The sequence below is a fragment of the Panulirus ornatus genome, chromosome 50, assembly GCF_036320965.1.
Source record: "Panulirus ornatus isolate Po-2019 chromosome 50, ASM3632096v1, whole genome shotgun sequence".
Classification (NCBI taxonomy): domain Eukaryota; kingdom Metazoa; phylum Arthropoda; class Malacostraca; order Decapoda; family Palinuridae; genus Panulirus; species Panulirus ornatus.
Window position 1 is genome coordinate 1,473,475 of NC_092273.1, and position 14,679 is coordinate 1,488,153.

At 41.0% G+C, this 14,679-nt stretch overlaps 1 protein-coding gene across 5 annotated transcripts in view; it reads right to left on the reverse strand.

The window, feature by feature from the left end:
- Window positions 1–14,679, reverse strand: part of shep (alan shepard) — a 336,340-nt gene that overhangs the window by 21,741 nt on the left and 299,920 nt on the right. For all 5 annotated transcript variants that reach the window (XM_071691043.1, XM_071691040.1, XM_071691045.1 and 2 more), the window contains one exon: window positions 12,550–12,709. In XM_071691043.1, coding sequence (XP_071547144.1) covers window positions 12,550–12,709 — 160 coding nt within the window. The remainder of the gene's footprint in view (window positions 1–12,549; window positions 12,710–14,679) is intronic.

Genomic DNA, 14,679 nt, shown 5'->3' on the forward strand with positions numbered 1-14,679 from the left:
CAAAACATTACATGAAGGTATAAAAACAAATCTCCTAGCCCAACCCAACACTACTTGAGGAATGGCACCTGAGGAACATGGTGCCCAACCCAAATTCACATGAATTCAGTCCAAGCTATTTATCTATCCATCTATTTTGAAGAACATTGGGCTGTAAGTCTGAAATGAGAAAAATTGGAGAAAGTGAAGTGTTTAAGATATCTGGGAGTGGACTTAGCAGTGAATGGAACCAAGGAAGCAGAAGTGAGTCACAAAGATGGGGGAGGGGGTGAAGGTTCCAGGAGTGATGAAGAATGTGTGGAAAGAAAGAACATTATCTTGGAGAGCAAAAATGGGTATGTTTGAAGGAATAGTAATTCCAACAATATCATATCGTTGTGAGGCATGGGCTATAGACAGGGTTATATGGAGGAGGGTGGATGTGACGGAAATGATATGTTTGAGGACAATATGTTGTGTGAGGTGTTTGATTAAGTAATGAAAGGGTAAGAGAGATGTGTGGAAATAAAATGAGTGCGGCTGAAAGCGCAGAAGAGGGTGTGCTGAAATGGTTTGGACATACGGAGAGAATAAGTGAGGAAAGGTTGACAAAGAGGATGTATAAGCCAGAGGTGGAGGGAACAAGGAGAAGTGAGAGACTAAACTGGAGGTGGAAGGAGGGAGCAAAAGTGATTTTAAGTGACTGTGGCCTGAACATACAGGAGAGTGAGAGACATGCAAGGAATGAAGTGAATTGGAATGGTGTGGTATACTGGGGTCGACATGCTGTCAATGGACTGAGCCAGGGCATGTGAAAAGGGAGATGTGTTTTTCTGTGCACTACACATGACAGCTAGAGACTGAGTGTGAATGAATGTGGCCTTTTTTGTCTGTTTTCCTGGCACTACCTCACTGAAGCAAGGGGTAGCAATGTTGTCTCCTGTGGGATGGGGTAGCATCGGGAATGGATGAAGGCAAGCCAGTATGAATATGTATAAGCCAGAGGTGGAGGGAACAAGGAGAAGTGAGAGACTAAACTGGAGGTGGAAGGAGGGAGCAAAAGTGATTTTAAGTGACTGTGGCCTGAACATACAGGAGAGTGAGAGACATGCAAGGAATGAAGTGAATTGGAATGGTGTGGTATACTGGGGTCGACATGCTGTCAATGGACTGAGCCAGGGCATGTGAAAAGGGAGATGTGTTTTTCTGTGCACTACACATGACAGCTAGAGACTGAGTGCGAATGAATGTGGCCTTTTTTGTCTGTTTTCCTGGCACTACCTCACTGAAGCAAGGGGTAGCAATGTTGTCTCCTGTGGGATGGGGTAGCATCGGGAATGGATGAAGGCAAGCCAGTATGAATATATACATTTGTATATATGTACATGTCTGTGTATGCATATGTGTGTACATATATGTTCGTGTATGGGTGTTTATATATATTTTATTTATTACTTTTTTTATCTATTTTGCTTTGTCGCTGTCTCCCACGTTAGCGAGGTAGTGCAAGGAAAGAGACGAAAGACTGGCCCAACCCACCCACATACACATGTATATACATACACGCCCACACATGCAATTATACATACCTATACATCTCAATGTATACATATATACACACACAGACATATACATATATACACATGTACATAATTCGTAGTCTGCCTTTATTCATTCCCATCGTCATCTCGCCACACATGGAATAACAACCCCCTCCCCCTTCATGTGTGCGAGGTACTGCTAGGAAAAGACAACAAAAGCCAAATTCATCTACACTCAGTCTCTAGCTGTCATGTAATAAAGCACCGAAACCACAGCTCCTTTTCCATATCCAGGCCCCACACAACTTTCCATGGTTTACCCCAGACGCTTCACATGCCCTGGTTCAATCCATTGACAGCACGTCAACCCCGATATACCACATCGTTCCAATTCACTCTATTCCTTGCACGCCTTTCACCCTCCTGCATGTTCAGGCCCCGATCACACAAAATCTTTTTCACTCCATCCTTCCACCTCCAATTTGGTCTCCCACTTCTCATCGTTCCCTCCACCTCTGACACATATATCCTCTTGGTCAATCCTTCCTCACTCATTCTCTCCAAGTGACCAAACCATTTCAAAACACCCTCTTCTGCTCTCTCAACCACACTCTTTTTATTACCACACATCTCTCTTACACTTTCGTTACTTACTTGATCAAACCACCTCACACCACATATTGTCCTCAAACATCTCATTTCCAGCACATCCACCCTCCTCCACACAACTCTATCTATAGCCCACGCCTCACAACCATATAACATTGTTGGAACCACTATTCCTTCAAACATACCCATTTTTGCTTTCCAAGATAACGTTCTCGACTTCCACACACCCATTTTTGCTTTCCAAGATAACGTTCTCGACTTCCACACATTTTTCAATGCTCCCAGAACTTTCGCCCCCTCCCCGACCCTATGATTCACTTCCGCTCCCATGGTTCCATCCGCTGCCAAATCCACTCCCAGATATCTAAAACACTTCACTTCCTCCAATTTTTCTCTATTCAAACTTACCTCCCAATTGCCTTGTCCTTCAATCCTACTGTACTTAATAACCTTGCTCTTATTGACATTTACTCTCAGCTTTCTTCTTTCACACACTTTACCAAACTCAGTCACCAGCTTCTGCAGTTTCTCACACGAATCAGCCACCAGCACTGTATCATCAACAAACACGAACTGACTCACTTCCCAAGCTCTCTCATCCACAACAGACTGCATACTTGCCCCTCTTTCCAAAACTCCTGCATTCACCTCCCTAACAACCCCCATCCATAAACAAATTGAACAACCATGGAGACATCACACAAACCTACATTCACTGAGAATAAATCACTTTCTTCTCTTCCTATATGTACACATGCCATACATCCTCAATAAAAACTTTTCACTGCTTCTAACAACTTGCCTCCCACACCATATAATCTTAATACCTTCCACAGAGCATCTTCATCAACTCTATCATAGGTCTTCTCCAGATCCATAAATGCTACATACAAATCCATTTGTTTTTCTAAGTATTTCTCACATACATTCTTCAAAGCAAACACCTGATCCAAACATCCTCTACCACTTCTGAAACCACACTGCTCTTCCCTAATCTGATGCTCTGTACATGCCTTCACCCTCTCAATCAATACCCTCCCATATAATTTACCAGGAATACTCAACAAACTTATACCTCTGTAATTTGAGCACTCACTTTAATCCCCTTTGCGTTGGTACAATGGCACTACGCAAGCATTCTGCCAATCCTCAGGCACCTCACCACGAGTCATACATACATTAAATAACCTTACCAACCAGTCAACAATACAGTCACCCCCTTTTTTAATAAATTCCACTGCATTACCATCCAAACCCGCTGCCTTTGCGGCTTTTATCTTCCGCAAAGCTTTTATTACCTCTTCTCTGTTTACCAAATCATTCTCCCCAACCCTCTCACTTTGCACACCACCTCGACCAAAACACCCTATATCTGCCACTCTATCATCAAACACATTCAACAGACCTTCAAAATACTCACTCCATCTCCTTCTCACATCACCACTACTTGTTATCTCCTCCCCATTAGCCCCCTTCACTGATGTTCCCATTTGTTCCTTTGTCTTATGCACTGTATTTACCTCCTTCCAAAACATCTTTTTATTCTCCCTAAAATTTAATGATACTCTCTCACCCCAACTCTCATTTGCCCTCTTTTTCACCTCTTGCACCTTTCTCTTGACCTCCTGCCTCGTTCTTTTATACATCTCCCAGTCATATGCATTATTTCCCTGCAAAAATTGTCCAAATGCCTCTCTCTTCTCTTTCACTAATAATCTTACTTCTTCATCCCACCACTCACTACCCTTTCTAATCTGCCCACCTCCAACACTTCTCATGCCACAAGCATCTTTTGCACAAGCCATCACTGCTTCCCTAAATACATCCCATTCCTACCCCACTCCCCTTTCGTCCTTTGTTCTCAACTTTTTCCATTCTGTACTCAGTATCTCCTGGTACTTCCTCACACAAGTCTCCTTCCCAAGCTCACTACTCTCACCACTCTCTTCACCCCAACATTCTCTCTTCTTTTCATTATTATTTCTATCTTATCTATTATACTTTGTCGCTGTCACCCACGTTAGAGAGGTAGCACAAGGAAACAGATGAAAGAATGGCCCAACCTACCCACATACACATGTATATGCATACATGCCCACACACGCACATATACATACCTATACATTTCAATGTATACATACATATACATACACAGACAAATACATACATACACATGTACATATTCATACTTGCTGCCCTCAGCCATTCCTGTCGCTACTCAGCCACACGTGAAACGGCACCCCCCTCCCCCCGCACATGCGCAAGGTAGTGCTAGGAAAAGACAACAAAGGCCACATTCGTTCACACTCAGTCTCTAGCTATCATGTGTAAAGCACCGAAACCACAGCTCCCTTTCCACATCCAGGCCCCACAAAGCTTTCCATGGTTTACCCCTGGTTCAATACACTGACAGCACGTCGACTCAGGTATACCACATCGTTCTGATTCATTCTATTTTTTGCATGCCTTTCACCCTCCTGCATGTTCTGGCCCCGATCACACAAAATCTTTTTCACTCCATCTTTCCACCTCCAATTTGGTCTCCCAGTTCTCCTCATTCCCTCCACCTCTGATGCACATATCCTCATTGTAATCTTTCCTCACTCATTCTCTCCATGTGACCAAACCATTTCAATACACCTTCTTCTACTCTCTCAACCACATTCTTTTTACTACCACACATATCTCTTACTCTTTCATTACTTACTTGATCAAACCACCTCACACCACATATTGTTCTCAAACATCTCATTTCCTACACCCTCCTCCACACAACCCTATCTATAGCCCATGCCTCGCAACCATATAACATTGTTGGAACCACTATTCCTTCAAACACCCATTTTTGCTTTCCAAGATAATGTTCTCGCCTTCCAAACATTCTTCAACGCTCCCAGAACCTTCGCCCCTCCCCAACCCTGTGACTCACTTCTGCTTCCATGGTTCCATCTGCTGCCAAATCCTCTCCTAGGTATCTAAAACACTTTACTTCCTCCAGTTTTTCTCCATTCAAACTTACCTCCCAATTGACTCGTCCCTCAACCCTACTGAACCTAATAACCTTTCTCCTATTCACGTTTACTCTCAGCTTTCTTCTTTCACACACTTTATCAAACTCAGTCACTAGCTTCTGCAGTTTCTCACCCAAATCAGCCACCAGTGCTGTATCATCAGTGAACAACAACTCACTCACTTCCCAAGCCCTTTCATCCGCAACAGACTGCATACTTGCCCCTCTCTCCAAAACTCTTGCATTCACCTCGCTAACAACCCCATCCATAAAGAAATCAAACAACCATGGAGACATCACGCACCCCTACCGCAAACTGACATTCACTGGGAACCAATCACCTTCCTCTCTTCCTACTCATACACATGCCTTACATCCTCGAAAAAAATTTTCACTGCTTCTAGCAACTTGCCTCACACACCATATACTCTTAATACCTTCCACAGAGCATCTCTATCAACTCTATCTTATGCCTTCTCCAGATCCATAAATGCTACATACAAATCCATTTGTTTTTCTAAGTATTTCTCACATATATTCTTCAAAGCAAACACTGATCCACACATCCTCTACCACTTCTGAAACCACACTGCTCTTCCCCAATCTGATGCTCTGTACATAATTTCCCAGGAATACTCAACAAACTTATACCTATGTAATTTGAACACTCACCTTTATCCCCTTTGCCTTTGTACAATGGCACTATGCATGCATTCTGCCAATCATCAGGTACTTCACCATGAGCCATACATACATTGAATATCCTCACCAACCAGTCAACAACACAGTCACCCCCTTTTTTTAATAAATTTCAATGCAATACCATTATCATTATTATAATTACATTTGGATCGCTGCTTCTCACATTAGCGAGGTAGCGCCAGGAAACGGACGACGAATGGCCCATCCACACATATTCACATATATATATCTATATGCCCATACACACACATATACAAACATATACATAACATATACATATATATACATGCACATACACAGACATATACATACATACATATGTACAAATTCATACTCGCTTGCCTTCATCCATTTCTGGCACTACCCCGCCCCACAGGAAACAACATCACCACCCCTTGCTTCAGCAAGGTAGTGCCAGGAAAACAGACAAAAAAGGCCACATTCATTCACACTGTCTCTAGCTGTCATGTGTAATGAACTGAAACTAAAGCTCCCTATCCACATCCAGGACTAACAGACCTTTCCATAGTTTACCCCAAACACTTTTCATGCCCTGACAGCACATCGACCCCACCAGACCACATCATTCCAATTCACTCTATTCCTTGCATGCCTCTCACCCTCCTGAATATTCAAGCCCCAATCGCTCAAAATCATTTTCACTCCATCCTTCCACCTCCAATTTGGTCTCCCGCTTCTCCCTGTTCCCTCCACCTCTGAAAATGATATTTGTATAAACATTAATGTCTGATATATGTATGTGGAATGTGTTATATGTTAGTTAAAAAGTTGTAAATCCATCTACTAATTTTCCCAGTTATTCCCATCCAATGTATTTCATTAGCTGTGAAAACCATGGTCACATTTGCCAAATGTATTTGTAAAGTTAGTGTAAATGACACCAGCGATTTCTTTGTTCTCAAATGACTTAGCAATCTTATCAACATGGGAAAGCAACTAGGAGAGGCAAGATCTTCCTGTCCTGAAACCATGCTGTCCTGGGTTATGCACTGTTCAGTTTCATAAATTCAATCAGTCTGCCTCTTAGGACTATCTTGAAGATTTAATAATGCGCAATGTTAGTGCTACTATTTGATATTTCTTTCTGGATAGTTTTGCTTCCACTTTTGTGGAGTGGGGCAGCATGGGTCAGCTTTAGACTCATGAGCATAATGCCAGTATCTACTCTATAGGATATTTAGAGGATCTACTCTATAGGATATTTAGAGGTTGTGCACAAGACATTTTGCATTCTTTTATATCAAGTTCTGGAAGTGCATTCCAGGGTCAGAAGGCATGGGCATGCTCTCAGGGGCATGTAAGCACACACAAAAAAAATATGCTAGGATGGACATAAGGAAGGAAAAAAATCAATACATGACCCATCATCTATAAACAAATTTGGACTGTATGGGCCCTTCACATATATCAGTGCATTTGCTAATCTGTGTAACATAAATGTCATTCACTAAAGAAAATCTGTCACCCAGTAAACAAAATTTGAAGGTACTGGGCAATGTCAGGCTTTCAAGATTTAGTTTAAAAAATAAACAAGAAAGATAAAGAGCAAGGTCTCTTTGTAGTAGTTGGTGGCACCCACTTCTGCCGCTATTCTGTATTAGCAGTAGTTATGGGTGACAGGCAACCAATGACTGGGGAGATGCTGCTGCCTGGGCTTTCGAAGGGATAGCAGCTGTGGGCATAATGACCTAGCACTTTTTTTTCATTACCTGAACCATGTGTGGGTTGCTGGCATCCAATCCCAATCCCACAAACACTTTTTCTCATACACAACACTTGACAACATATAACTCATGCACATCTTAAACTTTAATTCATTTTCTTACTTTGCAAACAATAGGTTTTGGCAGTACAATCATCACTGAACTCTTTAGTGCCAATTCAGAGAAGTGCCTTGGGTGAAGAGTAGTTGGGAAGATCCTAGAGCCCACATGACCAGCATCATGCAACTGGGATTCATCCCACTTCCATAATGACAGCTACTAGACCTGGCTCTTTCTATAACTATTTCTAAACATTTGCAGTCATAATTCTAAATTTCCCCTCTGTTGAACACTATCTGATTAACTCCTATCCTGATCCTTTACTTCCTTCTGAAATCCAACTGTCCAAGGGCACTCCTTTGCACAACCAAATCTCCAACTATAATCTCTATCATTATCTCCACTCCAAGAGTGGTCTGTGTCCACTGTAATAAAAGAACACCTGCTCACTTGATGGATTTTGAGTCTCCAAACTTTGAAGCCATCTGGTTCAAAATCTCTCTACCTTCCATTACCTTGCTTTTATTTTTCATCTTTCACCCCCATCCCACACACACAATTCTTCCATCTGTGTACAACTCTTTAAATGTTTAACTTCGGCTATTAAGCTCTGCTCTCTTCTCATCCATTCACTGAGATCATCTATGGAGTGGATTTTGATGTACACCACATGGATTAGTAGGCCTAAACTTAGATGATCCTGGTGTAGCCAAGGCAATTTCTTTTTCCATTCCTTAATGATCTAGAACAAACCAACCTACCTGAGTTCTCGACTGTCATGACCACTCTTCTAACAAATGATCTCTTTTTACCTATGAATCCTCCCACTACACATACACCATTTCTGCCCCCTTATATCTATCACTTCTTGTTTGGCATGCCCATCCTCTATCCCTGCCTCAAAATACTACCACTGACTCTTTGGAAGAGCTCACTGTTAACCTTACACAGTTTCTTTACTGACTTTCCCTGGGATGGGTGATGCTTCTTTGGTTGGAATGCCTCATGTTGTGCTGTGCATACAGCAGGCATTATCTTGGCTGGGATGGAGGCCTACTAAGGATCTTCTAAATCTATTTCTCCCTAATTTCTCCTCAACTGTAGTTTGATCACTCCTGCTCTGATGCCTGATATACCACAGATGGGGTGTACTGAACCATGAAACTCTTCCCTACACACCCACTCTGCTTTCATTTCTGTTCGAAATCACACTGCCGACATTTGCAGCTTGTATGTTGTTGTTTCTCTACCTCCTTGATGTATGAAAACATAAATGGCACCTCCTTCTTGAGGCAAAGGGGTCAGCAAAATGACTTTCTAGTACTCGTAGGGATGTACTCCAACATGACCATTGGCCTGGTGTCACATATGACAATATTTGTCAATAATTCAATGAACAATGGTTTTACAAAAGTTTAAAGGGAGCTGAGTACTGCCATTTTTCACCTGATGCAAACAGTAGCTGTTTGGTAGCAACATATCTATCATATGGAAAGAGAATTTTACATACTACTTTACGTCCTTTCTTATGTACTCAACACCACTGAGCAACGTGTCACTTTTGTCAACCACACTCATTTTCTTATACGGAAGCACAGCAGCAAGCTTCCTCATAATGTGTTCTTGTTGATCTTTCTTATCCCTATCACACATGTCACCATTGTGTACTAAACAAATCATGTGCACCACCCTCTTATCACACCACTTTATGAAGAGAATGTCATTACCATTCTACGTCACACAATCTCCAATCTCCATGTCTCACTCCAGGAAATTTTGCTATGTGTATTCTGTTACTTTTGACAGTTCCACAACTACCAACATTTTCATCAAGGAAGTAATGGAAGAGATTTGGGCTCACATACCAGTTATCAACATAGAAAACTTGACCTTTCTGCACAAGAGAAGCCAATGTTTTTAAAAATGAACCAGAAAAGCTTAGACTTTCATCATGCACTATATATGTCTCCTTTCCTGTGTACACAATGTCAGATACAAATCCAGTATCAAAACTGCGGAATACAAAATGTTTTACTCCAAAATGATGACTTCTCCACAGCACTAAACTCTCATCTATGCATAAATCTTGAAAAGATAAGAACTTTTTCCTGGATTTTGGATATGTGTGTTCAGGAACAGACCGGATTCTCTAAACTTATCACTTCCTTGTACGATTTGCATATTGTCAACAAAATCAATGATTTGCATGAGATGAAGAAAATGATCATGAAGCATTAGCTTTCCAAAAATCTTTCTCTTGTACACATCATTTGTTGTTCAGTAATCTTCATTTTCTTTTTATATGAGACATAAGGTGCATCACACAGTGAAAAAGATACATCTCATCCTCCGTTTTCATTTCACTTAGCCAGTCTACAATGAGGTGAAAATGTTCAAGTTCCTTTATCAGTCACTGTCCAAATGTTTTTTATTCCTGAATTTGAGGAATCAAACATGAAGTCTTTGGCACAAATGGTGAAAACTGTGAGACCCAACCCTGCCTCCCACTCTATCACCATCACCCTCACCACAAACTCGCAAAATTCATTTTGATGGTAGTGTGTGTGAATCATGTGCATCTTCACTGTCTCCCCCAGTGACTATGCCTTTCATCTTCACTTATCAATTCAGTGAGTTCAAGTGAGTCATATCCAGTAAGACTTTCAGCATAAAGAATGGGGTCAGGGGATAGTGTGGCTAGCATGACAGTAGCCAGCTGTTTTTGTACCATCCTCTTTGCCATGATCAAGCATACTGACTCATACAGTTTGAACATGCTCATATCTCATAGCAATATTAGGAATGTTGTCAATTAGTCCTTCTAGCACCAACACTTGCCCACGAAACTCCCACCCAGGCGTTTTGAGTACAGAAACCATATATGTACATACCAGCTGCAGTGAACCCTCTGTCATCCAGAGAAACCACATATGTACCAGCTGCAGTGAATGGGTTAAGCTATAAATCAATCTAATCAGTCTGTGATCAGGACAGGAATATATCATGATTTACGTAACTTTTATCATAATTGTTTTATTCATGAAAATGAATTCTATCTAAAATCTTGTATCACAAACCAGCAAAAACATGCATTTTTTTTCACCTAATGTTAACAAATTTTGGATATACAATATCACTTGTGCAAACTTTTCTACAGTTAAAAATAAATAAATAACTTATGATGAGTTTCATTCTTGCAAGTACTGGTGTAAATACAACTTATTTACAGACAGTGATCCACAACTTATGAAGGGAGGCCCAGATTAAGAAAGGAAGGGGTATCCAGATGACACGACCTCACATGCCTATGGTGCTTGAGCCAAATAGACACAATGCATATGGAAATATGCCAGATCTAGAGCTGTGCATTCTAAACATACATTTTTTTTTTTTCCAAACTATTCGCCATTTCCCGCATTAGCGAGGTAGCGTTAAGAACAGAGGACTGGGCCTTTGAGGGAATATCCTCACTTGGCCCCCTTCTCTGTTCCTTCTTTTGGAAAATAAAAAAAAAAACGAGAGGGGAGGATTTCCAGCCCCCTGCTCCCTCCCCTTTTAGTAGCCTTCTACGACAAGCAGGGAATACGTGGGAAGTATTCTTTCTCCCTTATCCCCATGGCTATTACAGATTGTATTTCTCTAATCCGGCACTCCGTGTTCCAGCACATTTTTTAATCTGCTGCCATTAGTTATTAGTTTGTGAATCTGCCACCAAGGCAGTGCTGTCAGCAGCACTAAAGTGCCAAAATCTGTTTACACTGCAGCCGAGCTAATTAACAGTTTATTTTAGCCCTTCGGGATGTCATTCAAGATACCAAAAGGTGCAGAAGATGGTGCTAGCATTAATAAGCATACCATAAATCATTATCTATACTTGAAAAGGTGGAATCACTGAAAAAATTATATAAAGAAACTCTGTAAAGACTTTGTGTGAGTACTATGAGATCGGATCATCACCTGTGTATGACTTAGGGCTCAATTTCTGTTTTCTAGCATTTTCTGTGGTATGGCAACTGCCAGGCCCCAATGTTGCCAGATTAAAGAGGTACAACCTGTAATACAACGATTATCCTAGATGGAGAGGTTGGCCTGATGAAAGGGGAATCCAGATCCACTGCACCTTTAACCTCCCCTCCTGATAATGGACTGATCAGCCTCTGCCGTTGTTGCCAAGTGAAAAATATTTACATAATGCTCTGATGAATATGCAATACAGTTGGAGGGATCAACCAGTCCACTCATCCCTCCCAGTAAGATAGAGCACTGAAAAAGGGATATCTTCTACACCTGATTCCCTACTTATGACCTATGCAACTCATGACCATCAGTATGCATGGCCAAAAAAATAAATAAGAAAATAAAAATGAAATATGAAGTAAAGAATCTTAAATAAAAGGTAAAAAGAAACTACAGAATCATATAATAAAGCTGGTTAATAAAAGAAAATGAGATAATCATACTAGAAATTGAGTAGGATAAAAGAATGCAATACAGGTAAAGAAATTCTACCTGCCATAATGACATACGTCCAATCTACATCCATTTCAAAATCCGACGAGTTGGTCAGAATGGAACTTGGACATAAGTAGGGGAGGGGGGGGTGTATATTCAAGGCAAGGTTAAACAAAAGTTATAAAAAAAAAAGCGCTAAACAAAATCCCAAAGCTGATGCTGAAGTGAGTGCAGAGTAAAGAATGGGTAGACTGGAATTGCTTCATGTGATATAAGCCATATTCCTTTGGAAAAGACAGTGGAAAGCAGTGATTCATGCAAGGTGATCCTGTCCCTTGAGATGGATGGTGAGACTACCTACTACTTATTTCTGTTATCTTGCCTATTACTCCTAAAGGGCATGAAACACTCTCATTTCCCTTGCTCACTTGCTAACTCCTCTTTGAAAGAAAAACTGAGAACATCAACTCACTTCTGATCGTTCCCAACTAGTTTGTTCCTTGGCCTTATACTGGTTGCGTTTCTTATTGCCTGAGTCAGCAAACTTGACAAGAAGTGCTTCTTTTGCCCCTCGCAATACCTTTTTATTAAAGATTTGGATTATCAGCTCACATTTTTCACGAGATTCCATCCTGTAATCAGTAAAGAACCATTATAAGTAGTCAGAAAGGACACATAACAATGAGCAAACATCAGAATACATACAATCAAAAAAGAATATCTAGCAAAGAAAAGCACTCTGAGGGATATTACTAATCATACATGAGCATCCATGTACAATCTGAAACAGCAATCCACAAAGCAAGAGGCACCTGCCAATCAGAAACACCATTCATGCAGCTATACTAAACCCTAAGTGCAGGTGGCACCTTTCACCCTCCTAAGCTTGCTCAATAGAGATTTGTTGCTCCTAAATGTTGTCCAAACTTATTAGATAACAGTAGAGTAAGAGGTATGCCTTAGCCGTTCTTTCTGAACATACTGTTATGATATATAGCTTAACCTCTACTCATCAGTAAGATACTATTCAGAGTGCTCTTGGGAGCCTCAAGACCCATCAAGGAGTTCCAGCATCAATGAAACTTGACTCTTCTGTGGTGCACTAGAGCTTTGTTAATTACTTATAACTCAGACTTATCACGCAGTGGTAATTATACAGCAACCTAAGCTAATACCCATTTATCTGTCCATCCAACAGAGGAATGAACAGCCTGTTCAGGTACATGCTTACAGAACTTGCAGGAAGTCACACTCATAAGAGAAACTTTGTTGTTACCTATGATAACTACTGCACAGCCAGGGTATCTATCAAGTTACTCTTCAGTACCACAATGAGGTACTGGACTGTGCAAGCTAGATGTGTAGTTCCTCATTACTCAACAGCAAGCTTGACTCAAGATATGGTGTTACTTACAGTAGTGTCCCTCCTAGTAACTTTTTTCTTTTTGTGGGAGGAAGGGGAATCCAAGACCCTCTTGAGAGAAGGAGGAGGAGGATGATAATAATGTGTAAGTACCTGAAGAGCATCTGATTGGGGAGGAAAAGGGTGATGTAAGAAGTGGCAGAGGATGCGTGGATGAAATGTTTGCTTTAAAGAATGTGTGTGAATGGAGAAACATTGAAGAAAGAGAAGTATTTTAGATAAATGAAAGTGAACATGGCAAAGGAACCATGAAAGCAGAAATAAGTCAGAGGGTGATGGATGGGCCAAAGCTTCTGTGAGCAGTGAAAAATGTGTGGAAAGAAAAAATGTTATCTTTGGGTGTGTGTGTGTGTGTGTGAGTGTGTGTTGGGGGATACGTTTAAAGGAATAGTAATCCCAACAATATTAAGTAAAGGAATGGTAATCCCAACAATATTAAGTATGTGGAAGCGAGGCATAGGCAACAGACTGGGTTGTGCAGAGGAGTGAGGATGTGTTGGAAATGAAATACTTGGGAGATTTATAAAAAAAAAAAAAAAAAAAAAAAAAAAAAAGGTGGTAAGAGGTCAAGAGAAAGGTGCAAGAGGTGAAGAAGAGGGCAAATGAGAGTTGGGGTAAGAGAGTATCATTAAATCTTAGAGAGAATAAAAAGATGCTTTGGAAGGAGGTAAATAAAGTTTGTAAGACAAAAGAACAAATGGGAACATCGGTGAAGGGTGCAAATGGGGAGGTAATAACAAGCAGTGATGAAGTGATGATAGAGTGGCAGATATAGGGTGCTTTGGTCGAGGTGGTGTGCAAAGTAAGAGGTTTATGGAGATTGGTTTGGTAAACAGAGAAGAGATAGTGAAAGCTTTGCAGAAGATGAAAGCTGGCAAGGTGGTGGGTTTGGATGGTACTGCAGTGGAATCTATTAAAACAGGGGGTGACTGTGTTGGTGATTGGTTGGTAAGGATATCTAATGTATGTAAGGATCATGGTGAAGTGCCTGAGGATTGGCGGAATGCATGCATAGTGCCATTGTACAAAGGCAAAAGGGATAAGGGTGAGTGCTTAAATTACAGAGGCATAAGTTTGTTGAGTATTCCTAAGAAATTATAAGGGAGGTTATTGATTCACAGGGTAAAGGCATGTATAGAGCATCAGACTGGGGAGGAGCAGTGTGGTTTCATAAGTGAT